We start from the raw sequence: 20,725 nt of genomic DNA, 5'->3' as shown, positions 1-20,725 counted from the left end.
TGAACGCCTTTAATGTGGCTTGTAGTATATTAGCAATTCAGCATGAAGATGTGGCATTAAAATTATTTTTTCAAACCTTAATTGATGTTGCGGTAGATTGGTTTTATCATTTACCAAATGGTGATATTACAAACTGGAATGATCTTAAAAAAAAGTTTGAAGATGGGTTCAAGTTAGCTGAAGATGAATACTCACTTTTAGCTCAATTAGATCAGTTGAAAAAGGAGATTCCTGAAACAATGAGGGATTTTGTTGCTAAATTTGATAAGATAGTTCATAAAGTCCTGGTCAATCAAAGGCCCTCTAATGATAACTTGAAGTGTTTCTTTATTAACTCAATGACTTCGAAAATAAGATTTTTGATCCATAGGCAGAGAGTGCAAAATTTAGCAGTTGCTAAGAGTTTAGCTATAGAATTGGAGGATGATTTAATCACTGTAGGAAAGTGGAAAAGAGAAGTTCAAACTTCTGCCGCACAAGCATCAACATCTGCAACTTCCTTAGACCCTGTGATTCAGAGGTTGATGAATGATTTAATAACACTCAAGAGACAATTGTCTAAGTCTAATATGACTTATCCAAAGCCCTATCAAAATGTTCCTATAATATTTCCAAATCAATCAACTGGAACTGGGGGAAAAGCACCACAATTAGCCCCATACAACAAAGGCTAGCTATTGAGGCACCCCCACCAAAAGCTAACATGTGTATTTTTCATCTTACTGATGACCATGACAGAAGTTCTTGCTTGGAAATGGTACGTTATTCTCAATTGATTGGTTCTAAGGAGGTACTAAATGAAGTAAGTGAAGAAGAATCTTCTAGGCAGCTTGGCAACTCTGAAATCCACTTCCTAGAGTACGAGTCTAATTTGGAAAGAGGAGGTGACATTTTGGTTACTTTGGAGGATCCTTCATGTGTTGTACTGACTAGAAATCAGAAAAATATTAAATCCCACGGTGCTTCTTCATCCTCGGCTAGAAATTTCAAAGGTAAAGAGATCCTTTCTCGTTCCTATAATAATGACTTATGGGTTTAGGAGATACAGTCGCTAAAACATGTAGATGCTAAAAGTTCTTTTGATATTGTTGAATTTTGTAAGTCTTCTTGAATTCAAATTACACCAGCTGAATATCTGAAATTGAACCCTAAAGAACTAGATAAATTAGTTAAATTTGTGAAAGGAAATAATGCTTTTGTACAAGCAGAGGTTACTCAATAGTTGATTAATTGTATGTATCTCTCAAAAGAAGAAACCTCAATTTATCTTATCATTCCTAAAGCTTCACCTAAAATTGTTACTCATCAAGCTGATGAAACAGAGCTTATCCTTGAACCTAAACCTGATCCTTTTTATGTGTCTTTGTTCATAAATGGACATAAATTAAATAATTGTATCATTGATTCTGGTGCCTCGGATAATGTTATGTCATCTACCGTTGCCAAAGCTCTATATTTATCCTTAACAAAAACCTTTGGTAGGTGTTACTCCATGGACTCCAAGCAAATTCCTCTGTTAGGGCAAATTAAAGATGCCCAAGTAGCTCTTGTTGTTCACCCTGATAAAAGAGTTAAATTGACTATTCTAGTAGTCGATATCCCAGCAAGTTATGACATGTTGCTTAGTCGTACCTTTTGTAAAGATTTAGGTGGAGAAATAAAGATGGATTCGTCTCAGGCCACTATTCCCATAGGGAAACGGCAGGTCATCCTACAACCAGAACCTAAGTCTAAAATTAATGTCTTTCCATCTGATGATCCTAAAGAAAAAATTTTGTACTGAGAATGTGATTTTGGTAATTACATGATTTTGTTTGATAATGAAGTTACAGCCTCTACTTCCCGATCGAAAGAAACTAATGAACTTTGGGTTATGGAGTTCGATGGGAGTTGTTCAATATCAAGCTCAGGAGCAGGAGTTGTTCTTATTTCCCCTTCTAGAAAATATATTCCTTTTTCTTTCAAGTTGGAGTTTAAGAACACAATTAATAGTGCAGAGTATGAAGCTCTATTATTAGGACTCTCTGAGGCAAAGAAATTGGGAGTTCAGCTATTGTGGGCCAAGGGTGATGTTGAGTTGATTGTGAAACAAGTTAGAGGGTTGTTTAATGTCAAGAATGAGAGGTTGCGGCATTATAGGAATAGAGTGTGAGATGAAATTGAAGGTTTTGATGCTTTCTCTATTGAGGCCATTCCTAGGGAGAAAAATTCTAAAGCTGATTCTTTAGCGGTATCAGCTTCTCTTCTAGTCCCTCATCCTAAGTTCACAAATGATACTTACTGAGTGGAGTTGATTTATCGACCAAATGTACCTGATAATTCAAAATTTTGGTAGGTCTTTGAAAATGACAAGCAAATTAAGAATTTCCTGCATTGCGCAGAAATGTTCACTGCCACCTTTTTCAAAGGATCAAAGGGTGAGTGCAAGGAGTTTTCTCCGGAACCAGGTCAAGAGACAAATGATGGAATAATACAACTAAAAGGAAATAAGATTCCTAAAGGGTTAGTCTCTTTAGATCATCTCTTTGATCGCCATGATGCTTGTAGGAAAAATAAGGAAGAGTGAATTCATGCAACTCAGGATGCAGGTGAATATGAAAGAGTTAATATTGGAATAGAGAAGGATCTTAAGTATGTCAACTTAGGAAAATGCTATACAACCGAAGAAAAGAGGAGGTTCATAAGTCTCCTAATGGAATTCAGAGATGTGTTTGCCTAGTGTTATGATGACTTAAAAAAATTTAGAGAAGGAAAGTTTCAACATTATATTCCTTTGAAGCCTGGAACAAGCCCCTTTCGGCAGAAACTGAGGAATTTTAACCCCAACGTCATTGAAGCCATTTTTAAAGAGGAGGATAAGATGTTTAAAGCAAAGATTATTTATCCTATTCATCATTTCACTTGGGTAGCTAATATAGTTCATGTCTGTAAGAAGAATGGAGAGATAAGGATATGTGTGGACTCCAGGAATTTGAATCAGGCCAGCCTGAAAGACAACTATCTATTTCCTGCAATGGATCATATTCTGCAAACGGTCTCAGGTTTAGAAATGATGTCCATGCTTGATGGCTTTTCCGGTTATAACCAGATTAGTGTTGCAGAGAAAGACCAACATAAAACAACTTTCATTACCCCCTGAGGCACCTTCACATACAATAGGATGCCTTTTGGTCTAATTAATGTTGGAGCAACTTTCTAGAGGGCAATGGACTTGTCTTTTGGCCACCTGAAGGACAAAATAATTGTCGTATATCTTGATGATTTAATAGTTTTTTCAAAAAGAAGAAAATATTACCTAAGGGACGTAAGGAAGGTATTACAAAGATGCAGGGAGCATGGAGTGTCTTTAAATCCAAAAAAATCAATGTTTGGAGTCACCGAAGGCAAATTATTGGGTCATATTATTTCAAAAGAAGGTGTCAAAGTAGATCCTGAAAGGGTGAAGGCAATTCAACAACTAAGTTTACCATCTAATAGAAATGGAGTTAGGTCTTTCTTTGGGTAGGTTAATTTTTTAGAAGGTTGGTCCCAGATTTCACAGAGATCACTCGGTATATTGTGAAACTGATGAGTGAAAAGAAGGTATTTAAGTGGAGTGATGAGGGAAAGAAAGCCTTCGAAGCAATAAAAGAAGCTATAGCACATGCACCTACTCTGATTAATCCTAATTTTAAAAAAGACTTTATCATCTATTGCTATGCCTAAGAACATACTATGTCAGGAATCTTGTTGCAGAAGAATGAAGACAATGAGGAAATTCCCATAGCATTCAAGAGTGTACCATTGAAGAAGCATGAATTAAAATATTCACTTATGGAAAAAAAAGCCTTTGATGTTGTGAAAGCAATAAAACAATTTAGGTACTACATTCTTCATTCTCATGTAGTAATATATGTGCCTCACTCCGTTGTTAAGAGAATTCTAATACAACAGGATATCGAGATAAACAATAGAGCTTCATGGGTGTCCAAGATCCAGAAATTTAATCTAGATATCAAACCAACTAAAATAGTAAGAGGACAAGGTCTGTGCAAATTGATTGCAGAAAGTAAGAGTGAAAGGAATGAGGAATTACCCTTGGTTTTGTTTGTTGGACTTCAAGATACTTGGTTTGTTGATGTTGCTTATTGCTTGACCTATGGAGATTGTCTAGCACATCTCTCTCCAAGAGAAAAGTGAGATCTTAGATTAAAAGCCGCTAAGTATGTCATTTTTGGGGATATGTTGTATAAGAAAGGGTTGGATGGAACTTTCTTGCGTTGTGTAGATAAGCCACTTCAAGAGTCATTATTGAAAACTTTTCATGATGAAGCCTGCGGTGGTCATTTTTCATCAATGATAATTACTTATAAAATCCTGAGGAATTGTTATTATTGGTCAGGTATGTTTAAGGATGCTTATGCCTGGGTAGCTAAGTGTGAAAAATGCAAATTATTCACTGGGAAGCCATAGCTTGCAGCATTACCTCTCAGGCCTGTAGTTATTGATGAACCGTTTAAGTAGTGGGGTTTATATTTCATAGGTCCATTATCACCCCCATCAAGTGTTGGACATACTCACATATTAATGGCCATTGATTACTTTACTAAGTGGGTTGAAGCCATTCCGATGAGGAAGACAACATCTGAGGTCGTTTGTAATTTTCTTAACAAAAATATTATGGTTCATTTTGGGGTTCCTCAAAAAATCGTGGCTGATAACGCAACCAATTTCTCTTCCACCGAGATTTCAATGTTTTGTTATGATCATGGAATTTCTCTTGCTCACTCTTCGGATTATTACCCACAGGGTAACGATCAGGCAGAATCAAGCAATAAAATCTAATAAACATTATGAAGAAGTTGGTGAGTGAGAACTTCAAAGATTGACACAAAAGTTGTATGAGGCTCTCTGGGCAGATCGCACAACTCCAAAAAGAGAAATTGTAATGTCACCATTTGAACTAGTGTATGGAATGGGAGCTCAATTATCACTTCCTTTGGAACTTGCAGCTTCAAAATTACAAACAATTGTCAAGGATGCATATTTTCAAGATTCTCTAGAGGAGAATTATGCATTTAGTGAGAATTGAGGAGGAAAGAGATAAATTGGTTGATCGAATAACAGAGCATTAGGCGAGAGTCAAGAGAATATTTGAAAGAAGGGCTAGGCCACAAAAAATTATGCAAGGTGATCAAGTTTTACTTTGGGATGACATAAGAGAGCCAAAAGGGGCACATGGAAAGTTCAAATCACTCTGGAAAGGACCGTTCTTGATTCAAGAGGTAAAAGGGCCAAATTCATTTAAAATTGCATATTAAGATGGTACTTTTCTTCCCTTGTCCTATAATGGATAGGATTTGAAATTATATCAATTGTAAATAGGAGTCCCTTGTAGGTCTTGTATATAAAATTTTGCTGTGTTAAGTTAGTCGCTTGTTTTGTTTTGTTGTGTTTTGGTCCTTTCTTTTCAAAGTTTTGTTTGCATAACCAGAGATTATGACATTCATGTCTTGTTCCTTTACTATCCCAATCCCCAGTCAGAGACAATGTTAGTCTGCGCCTATATTATGTTTTTCATGTCCTTCAAATTTTCTCTTTGCAGTAGCTGAACCTGTTGTTTGAACCTTTTCAAAAAGTTCAAGGTTCAAGTTCAAGTGTGGTAAATGGTATAACGACTTTGTTTTTAATAAGGCATTAAAGGTCTTGGTGGTAATAGTTCATTGAACTTGAATCTTGAACCTTTCTAGTGGTTCAAGGTTCACGGTTCAAAATGTCAAAACGAGTCTTGTGTAAGTCACATTTTATAATGTGTGAGCTTAGGAATGTTTGTATATTTTGCTCTAATGTTATTTTGAACTTGAACCTTTGAACTACTTTTAGAAGGGTTCAAAGTTCAAGGTTTGAGGATTGATGACTTTGGATATAAAGTGAAGAAATGTCAGCATATGGGGAATATTCTAGATTTAAAAGATGAATCTCGAGAAAATAAATTGTGATGAAAGCCCGTACTAGGAAATAATCATTCCAAGGAAGGATATGAGCGGAAAAGACTTGTTATTAATAAAATGTTAGAACTAAGTATTTTTGGCATGATTTGGCATGGATAAGTATGTAGTTTCAAATCATGACAAATCGTGCAACTGATATTTTAGGCCAGTCCCTCAGATCTATTTTATTTAAAACAAGTTACTTTCCTTTATCATTTGCCCAATTTGATAAGTAGAAGAATAGCGCAGGCGGTATTTCTTGCTCTCGACTCTGTGAATTCTTAGTTCTGCATGAAATGTTATTCACAGAAATAGGGCAAAGGAAGATAGAGAGCAAAGACAGTGGAAAGCAAAGAGGAGTCAACTTATGTTAGAATCACTCATTCCAAAGCAAGGAGCAAAAGAAGATCCTCGCCTGTTGATACTGTTATAGTTGACCTTGAGATGAATACCACGTCAATTGATCCAAATAAAGAACAACAGGACCTGGCTAATGAGAGTAGCAATCAACAAATGCAAGAAGCCTTGAATGTGGTCACTAAAATGATAGTAAGTGATGGAAAAGAAACAACAACTAACCTAGATAAGTTTCAAGTTCCTTCAGGACCAGTATGGTTGGAAAACATGTTAAGAAACAAGAAGAGAAATATTGTTCCAGCCTCAGTTCCAGTAGAGGACATGGTGAGTAAATTCCTGGGAAAAACTCCTAAAGTGAAGAAGTCAAAAACTATGTCTAAAATTGATTTTGATGCAGATAGTGGAAACTGGTTTGCAGAGGTAGCACATCCGTTGACAGGTGAAAAGACGGAAAACCCTACAACTTAGGACTTTACTATTGAAAAGATAAATATTGGAACTGGTTCTCGAGCTACAGATGTTCTTCATCTTGAGGCTTCAACAAAGAAAATCATAACTAGGACTTGGAAAGATGAGAAAGATAAGCATCAGATGAAAGAAATGTTACGAAGGATGGCAGAATATATTGAGGAAATAAATGATCTGAACCCTCAACCTTTGTCACAAATTCTAGTGTCTTTTGATCCTTAGTCCCCTACAAATAAGAAGACTCTGGAACAAATACAAAAATGCAGGTTGATCATGTAAACTATGATGGAGTGGCTAGAAAGGATCCTGAAGTCCGGTTTTGAATACTTTGTTAATTCAAGTAGAGTATATGATGGAGCTATACAAGTGATGAAGGAGTTGGAGGTTGAAATCATCAATTGGAAAAATGAGGAAGCTAAATGGGCATTAAAAAACAACACAGATGCGAGAAGTGCAGAATTATGGGATAATGAAGTTTCTTGCTAAAAAACCCATGGCAGGCCTGGATGATAGAATTTATATGTTTGTCAGAGGAACATTGAATGGATAAATTCCTTAATAAAATAGGCTTATGAGGAATTCGTGGAATTGGTAAATCAACTTGCGGAATTAGTTACCTCCATGAGAAATGAACTTGTGTGCATTGGGATAAAGTGTCTGAAAGATGATGGAAAAACCCTTGAAGCAGTTGAGGTTATAACAGAATCATTTAAAAGCAAAATCAATAATGTGAAAGAAGCTAATGGTCTAATTCTGGATGACTTAAGTGTCATTGCTAAAATTGAATCGCTCTTGTTTTTATGCATTGGACATCTGGATAGTCACTCTGACAAAGTTGCACAGGTTCGCAAGGAAAAAGAGGCTTGGAAGTAGCGAATGGGACACGTGGGATTTCCTCATAACACGATTATTCAACACTTTGATTTTTCTCATGTAGATTGGAAGAAAGAAGTAGTTATCAAAACTGCTTAGTAATGTTTTTTGTAGATGATAGGTCATGTTCATTGGTTAGTTGCAGGACAGTTTTTTATTTTTGTTTAAATGTTGGGTCCACTGACTTTGTGGGGTGGAAATTATTGGCTTTTCGTGTTTCTCATCATAACCGTTGGCTAGGTTGTGGCTATATAATGATGTTTTCGATACTTTAGAAAGGTCGAAAAAAACTTCTTTGAGAGATATATAACAAGGGCTTTATCTTTTGCAGTACTTTGTATTTTATGAAAGAAGAGCAATTTGGTCTATGAATGAAATTGCATCAAGTTCCATTTACTAAATCTGTGTATTTAATATTTTGAATGCTAATCCCTGTCAAGATTTGATTCAAATATGGAATTTGTCATCTTTCTTTTCATTATTTGTGAATACGCAAAAGAAAACTTTGACAAATCTATCTTGTCGTTTAAAAATGAAAGTCTATGAGCTTTGAAGAAAATATGTCGTTTACAATATTTTTTGTATTCATCTTGTGTTGACAAATGGATACTCGTATGTCTTTAATACTTTCGGGTTAAAAGTGTGCATAAAAACTGTGACAACTTGAAGCTTATTGAAAATCATTTGTTAAGGGGGTTGTACCTATATACAAAGGATAACTATTTTAATAATTATCCAACTGTTGGTTGATTTTGTTTTTCAATTAATGGACATGTAGAGATCAAAGAATGTAAATGTATGGAAGATAAATTTGTTAACCAATAGGTCTTAGGCCGACTTGGTTGATCATTAGATTGTGGGTTTAAGTTATGAATTTATTGTACTATCTTTTAGGTGGCCTACCTAATTGTTTAGGTCTCAGGTTGGTATCAATATGATGTAAGATCTCTTCGTAGATCATGGATAGATGAGATCATAGTATAATATAATAATCATTCATGTAGAGGATTTGGTCGATCATAGGTGATCAAATTAGGTTTGTGGAAGAGGTTTAAGGCCTCTAGTATTGAGCTTAACTGGAATTGTACTAAGGCATGGGAGATGCTATACTTGTAGTTCAATCTTCATTCTGGATTGTTGTCTGATGTTTTCTGTAGTCAGTGAGACTCCTTTTATGATGAGTAGTGTGCTCTAGGTTGTTGGTCTTCCTGCATGTGCAGGCCCCTCATTGTAATATTTATTCATCTGATCAGTGGATAGATATTGTGGGTCTCCAATCCCACCGTGGTTTTTCCTCTTTGAGGTTTTCCATGTATAAATATATGGTGTTATGGTGTTCATCTTTGTGATTGCATTGTTGCTTATTGTTATATGCTTTTATGTTTACTCGTTGCTGAGTTATTATATTAATAAGGTTAAATTTCTCCATTCCAATAGAACATTGATTCAGCCCCCCCTATCAATGTTCTTGAATCCCAACAATTGGTATTAGAGCTTGGTGCCTTGGAGTAAGTCTAACAGCTTGAGGAAGATCTTGTATCTGAAATTTATGGAGATAAGTTTAAGGAAGGAACTTCAAGTAGCACTTGAAGACTATGATGTTGAAATATTGAGGAACATGAAGATGCAAGATGAGTTGAGATATACGAAGGAATTCATTCTTCTCCTACAAGAGATTTTGTCATCTATTCAAGCTAAAAGGAATGAACTCTTACAAAATCAGGATGATGAAGAGAAGGATGCCCTTAAGGAACAATGTCAGAAGTTGAGTCAGGAGAATATTGTCATGAAGAATGAAATGCAAGCCCTAACTATGAGGATGTCCAAGGAGATTGAAGACCGGAAGAAGAATGAAGAAAATATTATTATATCTCTGAAAGACAGATCTGAGGAATGCATTAGGTTGGCACATGAGAATGATGTGTTGAGAACTGAATTGGTACAATCACAGAACAATGAGCAAGAATTGGAAAGAATGGTAACAATCCTAAGAGATGATCTGACTATTGCAAATGAATACAAAGATAAGTTCAAGGTTAGTTCTGCTAAGATTGATGAATTATTGAAGGATCAAAGAGACACTAGAGACACTAGAGGCCTTGGATTTGAGCATGGAGATCAAATATCTGATATGCATGATGATCAGAAGGTCAACCGGAATTAGAGGTCACCAGTAAGGTAACCTAATGCACATTAATTTAATGGTAGATTCTTTGTTTGCAATATATCTAGCCATATGGCTAGGTATTGTAGAAATAGAGAAAATTAGAATAATAATGCAGTTCCCAGTCAATGTTCAAATTGTAAGAACTATGGTCATAGGACAAAATATTGTAGAATGAATGTGAAATGTCATGCATGTGGAAAGTTTGGACATATGGCTCATCAATACAGGTCAAGGAATGGTCAAGGTTACAATAAAGCAATTCAGAAGAACAATATCACTTGTTATGCATGCAACAAAGTAGGACATATTGCTAAATTTTGCAGAAGCAAGAACCTACCGACGGGAAGTGATAAACCTAATGAGAAGGGAAAGCAGAAGGTTGATGATATTTGGAAGGAACATGAGAAGAAGTGGGTTATGGAGTCTGAGGCTCAACCGACAGAATCAATTGCCCCAGATGTTTATTTGGCTGAAGGATATACCCCGGTTACTCAACTGGAAAAACAAAATGTTCCTGCACCAGCAGGAAACTCATCCGGTAAGTAAGGCATTCACCTTAGGGGGAGGTAAATTTATGATAGATCTTGCGTTGCCCCTGGTAGTGGTCCGAGAGCCTATTTTAGATCTTTGGAAGTCATTTTGAAGGTTAACCAACAAAGATTTGTTGGATCTTGGATCTAGTTTGGTTTACTAGCAAGTCACTTTATGAGTTATGGTTTGGCAATACATCTACAATTAAGTACTTTAGAATCTTTGGTAGTAAATGTTGTATCAAGATAGGTGATTTTATTGGCAAGTTTGATCCTAGATGTGATGAAGGAATATTTATTGGTTATTCTAATGAAAGCAAAGCATATATATGTTATAACAAGAGATTGTAGAGAATTGTGGAGAGAACTAATGTCAAGGTGGATGAACGGTATACAGGTCAAATCATAATTTATGAGTAAGAACCGACAATGGAAATGATCTTAACTAAACCAGTAACACCTTTACCAGAACAAAATGTTGAACCAGTTACTCTGACAGTATCAAAAAATTCTACAATAACTGAAGATCAGGGAAGAGGAACAGAGAGTCAGAAGACTCCTAAGTATGTAAGGTTGAATCATTTAGAAGAATAGATAATTTGACAAGAAGAATGTTGGCAGCTGATGAGGTATCCTTAATTTCTTTAATTGTACTAGCACCAGTTATTGAAGCTTGTAAGGATTAATGTTGGATGAAAGCTATGGAAGAGGAATTGGATTAGTTAGAAAAGGACAACACATGGACTTGGATGTTATTGGAACTAGGCTTGATTGCTTTGCAATGGATATTCTCAGAAGGAGAGAATTGATTATGTTGAATCCTTGCTCCAGTAGCTAATATTTTCAGATATTTTCAAGGATTTTCTGGTATGGTTTTTGTTTTATGATGACTTTACACTTTGAGCATGTTCAAATGCGGATTGGTCTAGAGATACATGTAATCGGATAGGATCATCCGGTGAAGCTTTCTTTCTTGGAAAGAATCTTATTTCATGGATCAACAAGAAGTAGTCATGTACTTCCTTATCTATTGTTGAAGCTGAGTATGTTGTTGCTGCTACTAATTGTACACAGGTTCTATGGATGAAGCATATGTTGAAGGATATGAAGTTGGATTATAATGTACTGGTAGTTATTCATTGTAATAACTCTGCTTCTATTGGTATATCAAAGAATCTGGTATTTCTATCAAATATAATTTTCTGAAGGAGTAAGTGGAAGAAAATTAAGTCAAATTGGTTTGAGGAATCATTTGAGCATTTGTGAGACAGGTTGAGGTTTTCTACCCCTCCGGTAGAGACCTGAGTGATGTTGATTGGCATAAGTCCGATATGCATTATCAGAGCTATTATTCATTTTGGATTGATGTGTTGGTGCTACTACTCTGGGGGAGTAGTTAGTCTTGTGATTAAGAGGATTTATGATTTTTCTTTGATGTTTATGTTAGATTTATGGCATTGATGTCAAAGGGGGAGAGATATTTGTGTGAAAAACTTAAGGATTTATATACATTAGGAGGAGAGATATTTATATGAAATACAAAGCTTAACAGAGATATCAGTCTAAGGGGAGATTATTGGCACAAAGGAGGAGGAACTGAATTTCAGATTGGTTGTATCCCATTGGGGGAGTTTGACACTAAACCAAATATCTCTTTCAAAACCTCATTATCATTTTGTGGGAGGTTGTTGGTTGTCTTCCATTGGGGCAGAATTGTTTGGCATTTCTTGGCACTTGGATATTTTCCACATCTAGTGTTGCCATCAATGCCAAAGGGGGAGATTGCTGGAAATTTGAAGGAATTGATTATGTGTTGCAATGATGTTTGTCATTGATGTCAACACTAGCTGCTTTGGTTGTTTACTGCTATCTAGTTGGTCCCGATAAGATGATTGGTTTCTGGTTGATAAGATCATGTTGATCTGGTATGCTCTGGTATGATTTGGTCTATGGAATTGGTTTGGATTGGTTATTCATATGTTCCTGATGTGTATCACATTCAGTTGGTTTGGGATTTGATGATCTAGAAGCTATCACTTGTTCTAGTAAGCCTTTTGGTTACCGGTGAGGGTTTCATTGGTAGAGCTTTGTTGAAGATCTTTTGATGAATCTGATAAGTGGTGTTGGTGCAGCTTCTAGAAGGTTATCCAGATGATTATGGTGTTGGCAAATGCACACTCCAATGAGAAATTCTAGGTGATTTAAGGTATTGTCATTGATGGCAACCTTGCAATCATGTGATACTGGCAGGCTGACATAGGCATCGACACCAGTAAACTCTACACCAGCATATAGAACACCGACACCAAAAAGAAGAATACCAACACCCTGGCCGACAACAATTTTGTGTAAATGCATTTTGTAATTAATTGTAAAAACTTTTGTAAAGCCGACATGGCGGATTGTAAAATGACTCGTATATGTATGAGATCATTGTAGAGCATTTAGAAGAGATATAGATAGAAGGAATATGCGAATTGTAAGGCAGATAAAGAAAAAGGTTTATGTATGTAGCAAAGCTTAAACTGGTATTGAATCTGGCATAGCAGAAGCTAATTTGAAGCAGTACAAGACATTGGATTTATATAATCCATTTTGTAAGTCAGTGTGACTTCTTTTGTATTTGAGCAGTGAGCTCTAGGCACTTGGCCTTCCTGCATGTGCAAGCCCCTATTGTAGCAATAATATTCATTTATTGGCTAGTAAGCGAATATTGTGGGTCACAAATCCCACCAAGGTTTTTTCCACACCGGGTTTCCTCGTTAAAATATTGTGTTATGGTGTGCTTCTTATGTTGTGGTTATTGTTCTTACTTGCTGCATTAATTTTAGTTTACCGGTACACAATTTTGATATGCTTTTCATGTTATAAATTTCATTACCGGTCAGATACTGATTCACGCCCCCTCCCTCTTAGTATCTTTGGGAATCCTAACAATTGGTATCAAAGCTTGGTCCTCTATTTTTAGAAGCCTAACAGCTTGAAAAAGATCTTGACACCGACAGAGATGGAAAGCTTGAGGAAGCAATTGGAAACAACTCTTTTAGACTATGATGCAGAAAAAGTAAAGAATATCAAACTTGAAGATGATCTAAAGGCTACACAGGATATTATTCAAGCACTTCAAGAAAATCTTACTATTGCAAGAAACAAGAGAAGAGAACTTTGTGAAAAGATGCAAAATAATGAAGATGAAAAGGAAACTTTTAATGATCTTGTGAACAAGTTGAGACAAGAAAACACTACAATGAAGAATGAGATGCAAGATATGACTATGAGATTTTGTAAAGAGAATGAAGATAGAAAGAAGAATGAAGATGACTTGGTTAGAAGGCTGAATGATGCTGGAAATGAAAACACAAGACTTAGTCATCAAAATGATATGTTGAAGACAGATCTCATGCATACACAAAATGACACAAATGAACTCATGAGACAAAAAGGAATCTTGGAAATGGAATTGGCTACTGCAAATCAACTCAAAGAAAAATTCAAGAAAAGATCAGAAGAACTTGATGACATGCTGAAAAACCAGAAACCTAATGGAGACACAAATGGCCTTGGCTTTGAAGTTGGTGAAAGCTCCGGTACCGCAAACAATAATGATCATAACAAACCGGTAAGACAACCTAATGCTTACAAATTCAATGGGAAATGCTTTAACTGTAACAAGTATGGTCATAGAGAAAATCAGTGTTGATCTAGAAACTATCAAAACACTAATACACCCACCGGTCAATGTTCTAAATGCAACAAAATTGGTCATAACTCAGAAAATTAAAGAAAGAATGTAAGATGTTATGTTTGTGGAAGATTTGGACACTTATCTAATCAATGCAAAATACAAACCGACATAGGATATGGGAAATCCTATTCAGAAAAACAATGTGACATGTTATGCTTGTAACAAGATTGGACATATTGCAAAATTTTGTAGAAGTAAGGCACCACCGGCAAATAACAAAGTCCTAGCTTGAAAGGTAAAGAAAGGGTTGAAGAGGTCAAGCAAGAATTCTCAAAACAATGGATTAGAAAGTCAGATCAGAATGTTGATGGGAACACTTCTCCAACGGCAGAACAGAGTAACACTCCACTGGCAGGAGACTCTTCATCTAACTAAAGGAAATTCCTTTGGGGGTTTAGCAACAAAATGAAAAGCTATTATTCCCTCGGTTGATGGTAAGAAGTTGAACTACTTCTATATCGGCAAATAAGTTTAAGTTGTGACTTAACCGGTAACCATTAAATGTGGTAGTTGGTGAAAATAACATTATAAAGCAAGTGTTTTGGCTCCATTTTCATTTCACTGAGCATTCAAATCTTCGAGAGTGCAAAAATTCTCGAGTGAAGGCATTCCAAGCAAAGAAGTGAAGCAATCCATCAAATCATTCATCCCTAAGGAAAATTGAGGTATTTATAGCTATGGCATCTTCATCCACTCCTGAATTTATTGCAAACCCTACTGTTGTTGAAGTTGTTAAGCGCCCTAGACCCATATTCCAGCGTGTCCCCGAAATTGCAAAGAAAGATGATAGCATAGGTACATTTTCTCAAATCCCTAAAGGTGTAGTATATACTGAAGACCCTAGGATGTATATACATTGCCATATTGAGGGACTAGGTGATGATGAGATTAAGAATATGTATAGGACTGTGATTTGTGATGAATCTGGAAATGTCAAACCTTAACATAAGATAATAGAAACCCTAGGTTTCACTGAAATACTTAGTATCTCCAATTTTCCCAAGGATATCATAAGAATTGTGCTAAGCAGAGTTCATGGTGAATTCTTCTGGTTGGATTCAATCCATAAAATCACAAAAGAAGTGGTAAAAGTTGTAACAGGGTTACCTTCCACCGGTAGCAGGCCTGACAAAACAAAGAAGGTCTCAAATGACACAGTGATAAACCTAACCGGTGCAACATTTGATAAGAGGTCTCTAAGGGTAAATGATGTGAAGGATATAAATGTCAGATTTATCAGTACGATCTTAGGTTACAAGGCTACACATGCAAATAGGTTAAACTTAGTTTCTAGCCTATGTATCAAGAGTGCCTATGATATGGTCAATAATAATGCAAGAATAGATATATGTGAATGGCTTAAAGATGAGTTGATAGACAATCTGGGAAAGATCAAAAGAGACAAGAAAGAAACTTTCAGATTTGGAAACTTACTTGTTTGTTTGATGTTGTATATAACCAAACAAGTACCTGGCATTGGCGCTAGAGATTTTGGTTTTGACATTCCGGTAGGAAAACAACTATCAGATCTATTGAACAATGTGGGAGAGAACCAGGAGAAAAACCTAAATGAGCATTTTCAAGCACTAAAGGCTCGAATGAAAACTAGAGTAAGATTGTCACAAGCTATTGTGGATAAATATCAGAAGGAAATTTGTTTTGCGATCAAGAAAGATGAAATCTGGATGGAGGCAGTTATTCCTAGAACCATCTGGGTAACTGAAATGGGCTATGAAACCGATGACAATATCATTGAAACTTATGCAAAATCCCTCCTTGAAGCTCCTAAGGAACCGAAAGAGAAAGTTTTTGGAAATGCTGAAACAATAGAAAGTGGAATTCAATCAAGGAAAAGAGTTAAGAAAGTTGAAGCAACAGTGAGGAAAGGAAGCAGATAGGCAAAAGCATTAAAAGAAGATGTTTTGAAACAAACTGGTATAAATGAAAATGAGTTGGAAGGACTTCAATTGGAAGCTCACCTTTCACTGGTTAGAACCTCCTCTGAGAGTGATATACCAGCAGTATTCAAAAGGGTAGAAAGGAAAAGAAAACCCTCACCGGTACCATCAGCTACACCCAAAAGAACCAGACAAAAACAACAGGCAATAAGGCCTCCAGCAAACAAAATGACTCCTAAGAAGAAGAAGGTAAAAAGAGACATCTCTCCACTGGATAAACTCTTGAGCAAAATAACTGAAGATGGATAGCTGAAGAACATCAGCAAAATATACAACACACTATCTGCAGATGACAAGGAAAACATAGAGAACAGTGTAATTCTACACTTAGATATATACAAGAAATTTTTTATGGAAGTTGTTGATGAAATTCCAAATGATCTGTATATGAGATTAGAAGCTAGAAGGTTAGCCATCGTTGAGTTGGATAAGAAAATAAAAGTTGAAAAACTACTTGCAGTATATCCAGTCAACTCATTGGAAGAGATTGATCAATTAATCAATGAAGCAAACTAGACAATGTTCTCCACTACTCACCGACATGTAGCATTGATGGCAGGTAGAGTAAATGAAGTCTCTGAGGAAACAACAAATGCATGGGATATATTCTTTGTGGAAAAAGAAAAAGAGGAAGAATTAAAAAGACCAAAGACTATTAAAGTATATCAAAAGGATAGAGATAAGGAGAAAGGTAAGGTAGGTGGACCTCCAAGCCTTAAAATAACTGACAATGTGCCCCCACCTCTTTCAGATACACCACTGGTAGATACTACTGACAATCAACTGACCACAGAGAGTATGGAGACTCCACCAGAGGATACTAATCTTGAGTCTGAAGTTTTGTATACTGTAAATATTGACACTCAAGAAGTAAATGTTGTGGTTGAAAGAGAAACCACTGAGGACAAGAGGACAAATGTGACTAATGAGTCACCGATTGCAGAGGTTGAGATAAACATAGAAAAACATACAGAGCAACTGGTAGGGGATACCACTGAGAAACCGGTAGAAACAACTGAAAAACCATTAGATGAACTAGCAAAGGAAAGTTCAGAGGTACAAACTGAGACTACATCTAAGAAACCGACAGTTGAAAGCTTTGAAAAACCCTCTGAGACATAGATGAATAAACCGGAATAGGTACAGGTTGAAGCACAGGTTCATATAGAGATAGTGCCACCGACCCAAACTGAAAAGCCCAAACCTTTACTTATAGAAATGCAAACACATACTGACCCACCAGAGGTCGAATCAAGCAAGGTAATTACCACAACCAATAGCAAGATTATTGTGAAGGTAGTTGGACAATCATCTGGTACTTCTATGATAGAATTCAGACCTACAAATGTAACAGAGGTCTTATTAGATTCAATAAAGAAGATCACAGAATGTAATGCACAAGCCTATAAGGCTATTGATGATACAAATCCAATTCTTAAATTGATAGCACCAAAGTGCATTGTTGATAATAAGGATTCTTTAGGTCAACTAGACACATTGTCTAAGTTCATCACCGACAACATATTGACAGTTGATCAAATAAATAAGGATACATTTAAGGAAAGAATGATTGAAGAAAAAGAGAAATTCTTTAAGGAAATTGTACAGAAGAACAAGGAGAAAATGGATACCCTATTACCAGAACTTGGAGAAATAATTCTTGACTTCAAGAAACTATATAGAGACACTTGTAACACAAATGTCTTAATAGAAGATCTTGACAAGGAGATCAAAAAAGCACAAGAGAAGATAAATAATATTGCTAATAATTTGATTGGTGTATCAGATTCATTTTTGGAGTTAGAAAAGAAGATTGCAGAGCAGGAAGAGAAAATCAAGAAACTAGAGAATGACAAATAGGGAATAAAGGATAAGGCAAAAGACTTAAAATGCAGACTTAGTCCAAGACTAGGATACCTTATTTCTTTGAGAAAAGAAATATCTGAGGCTCTGGTTCCTGAACTGAAGACACCGGAAGAGAAAATACACATACTCACCAGTACAATGCAGAGAACACAAGATGCAATAAAAGAAAGCAAAACATTCAGTAATGGCATAAATCTAATTTTGACAGATATCTTTCAGATTGTAACCCACCGGTTACAAGAATCCAAGCAGGACTCCACTGATAGCGAATGACAACCTTACCTTTGTCATTGATGTCAAAGGCGGAGTAGTGTGATGAGAAAAATCCAGAAGAAGAGATCATCTGCTCAGGGGGAGCACACATTTGGTAAAATTCTTGGCACAATTTTTGGAAAGATTTTTGGACTTCAATTTTGGATACATTCTTGAAATTTTTCTCATGAGTGTTGCCATCAATGCCAAAGGGGGAGATTGTTGGCAAATGCACGCTCCAATGAGAAATTGTAGGTGATTGAAGGTATTGTCATTGATGGCAACCTTGCAATCATGTGATACCAGCAGGTTGACACAGGCACTGACACCGGTAAACTCTACACTGACATATAGAACACCGACACCAAAAAGAAGAATACCGGCACCCTGGCTGACAACAATTTTGTGTAAATGCATTTTGTAATTAATTGTAAAAACTTTTGTAAAGCCGACATGGCAGATTGTAAAATGACTCATATATGTATGAGATCATTGTAGAACATTTAGAAGGTATATGGATAGAAGGAATATTCGAATTGTAAGGCAGATATAGAAAAAGGTTTATGTATGTAGCAGAGCTTAAACCGGTACTGAATCTGGCATAACAGATGCTAATTTGAAGCAGTACAAGACATTGGATTTATATAATCCATTTTGTAAGTCAGTGTAACTTATTTTGTATTTGAGCAGTGAGCTCTAGGCACTTGGCCTTCCTGCATGTGCAGGCCCCTATTGTAGCAATAATATTCACTTATTGGCCAGTAAGCGAATATTGTGGGTCACAAATCCCATCGAGGTTTTTCCCACATTAGGTTTCCTCGTTAAAATATTGTGTTATGGTGTGCTTCTTATGTTGTGGTTATTGTTCTTATTTGCTGCATTAATTTTAGTTTACCAGTACACAGTTTTGATATGCTTTTCATGTTATAAATTTCATTACCAGTCAGATACTGATTCACCCCCCCCCCTCTCAGTATCTTTGGGAATCCTAACATATGGTTATCATGTTCATGTTCCAGTTGTTCATGGTGTTTCATTTGGCTTATGGTGACCTATTATAGGTCTGGTGGTTATTCTGCTAGGTTATGGACCAGTTTATGTAACGTGTGGCTTGATGCTTTACCAGTTGGGTTCATTGATTGGATTATGTTGTTTCGGTCTTAGGCCGACTTGGTTGATCATTAGATTGCGGGTTTAAGTTATGAATTTATTGTATTATCTTTTAGGTGGCCGACCTAATTGTTTAGGTCTCGGGTTGGTATAAATATGATGTAAGATCTCTTTGTAGATCATGGATAGATGAGATCATGGTATAATGTAATAATCATTCATGTAGAGGATTTGGTTGATCATAAGTGACCGAATTGGGTTTGTGGAAGAGGTTTAAGGCCTTTGGTATTGAGCTTAACCAGAACTGTACTTAGGCATGGGAGATGCTATACTTGCAGTTCAATCTTCATTCCAGATTGTTGTCCGATATTTTCTGTAGTCAGTGAGACTCCTTTTGTGATGAGCAGTGTGCTCTAGGTTGTTGGCCTTCTTGCAGGTGCAGGCCCCTTATTGTAATATTTAATCATCTGATCAGTGGATAGATATTGTGGGTCTCCAATCCCATCGTGGTTTTTCCTCTTTGAGGTTTTCCATGTATAAATCTACGGTGTTCATCTTTGTGATTGCATTTTTGCTTATTGTTATATGCTTTTATGTTTATTAGTTGTTGAGTTATTGTATTAATAAGGTTAAATTTGTCCATTCCGGTAGAACATTGATTCACCCCCACCCCCACCCCCCCTCTCTCAGTGTTCTTAAATCCCAACATGGCCTCCATGGTGACACCTTGCACTTATACATACTTTTTGCTTGTCTTCCTCTCTCACCTTTTTCACCTTTCACACACATTATATTCCTTACATATTACATGTTAAATACAAGTACCAACTCAATAGGTCATTCAACTACTTTCATTGCTGGAATATGTACACCACATACATTGCCTAATTCATGCACATGTAACATAATTTTCCTTCGCATTTTCTATGATTATTTTCTCTTTTGGTTTTGAAACAACCCTTTCACTTTTCCAAAAAATGGTGTTAGTTTCTTTTGTATTTATTGTTATTCCGTTACTAGAATCGCATGTCCCTGTACAATACACTTTTTTTATACAACATAGTTTACATTTGCACATAATGTCAACATGTTTATTCTCTCCTCTAATGCTACCACTAATAGGTTTTGTTTCAAATATAACTTACAACTCATAAATACCAATCAAACTTTTATAGTTTCCAAAACACAAAGATCAACCAACATCAAACTCATCCATAAGTAAATTAATTCGTATGTCTCTATAATTTATCTTTGTTACTTTTGTATACCTTGGAATTTGACATGCTTTTTTCTTTCAAGCCACTCATCCAACATACTAACACATTTCCCCCTTTGGATCACATCCATTCAACATTTGAATTATAGCCCAACTACAAGTAAGGTACAACAATACCCAATGATTACCTTGTATACAATGAATATGTTGCTAT

The 20,725-nt window shown here is 36.0% G+C and overlaps 1 protein-coding gene across 1 annotated transcript; it reads left to right on the top strand.

The window, feature by feature from the left end:
* Positions 1 to 703: 703 nt before the first annotated feature.
* LOC131857844 (uncharacterized) lies at positions 704 to 2,152 on the top strand. The gene is made up of 2 exons (XM_059210600.1): positions 704 to 884; positions 1,827 to 2,152. The coding sequence occupies exons 1-2, from the start codon at positions 704 to 706 to the stop codon at positions 2,150 to 2,152; spliced, it is 507 nt and encodes a 168-aa protein (XP_059066583.1).
* The last annotated feature ends 18,573 nt before the right edge of the window (positions 2,153 to 20,725 follow it).

Source organism: Cryptomeria japonica, chromosome 8 (assembly GCF_030272615.1).
Source record: "Cryptomeria japonica chromosome 8, Sugi_1.0, whole genome shotgun sequence".
NCBI classification, from domain to species: domain Eukaryota; kingdom Viridiplantae; phylum Streptophyta; class Pinopsida; order Cupressales; family Cupressaceae; genus Cryptomeria; species Cryptomeria japonica.
This window is presented reverse-complemented; position numbering and strand designations above follow the sequence as displayed.

Bases quoted from the DNA above. Each gene is read 5' to 3' on its own strand.
- LOC131857844 (XM_059210600.1), top strand. From the start codon at position 704: ATGTGTATTTTTCATCTTACTGATGACCATGACAGAAGTTCTTGCTTG. The intron at 885-1,826 runs GTGACATTTTGG...TTGATAATGAAG, and splicing joins GTCTAATTTGGAAAGAGGAG to TTACAGCCTCTACTTCCCGA.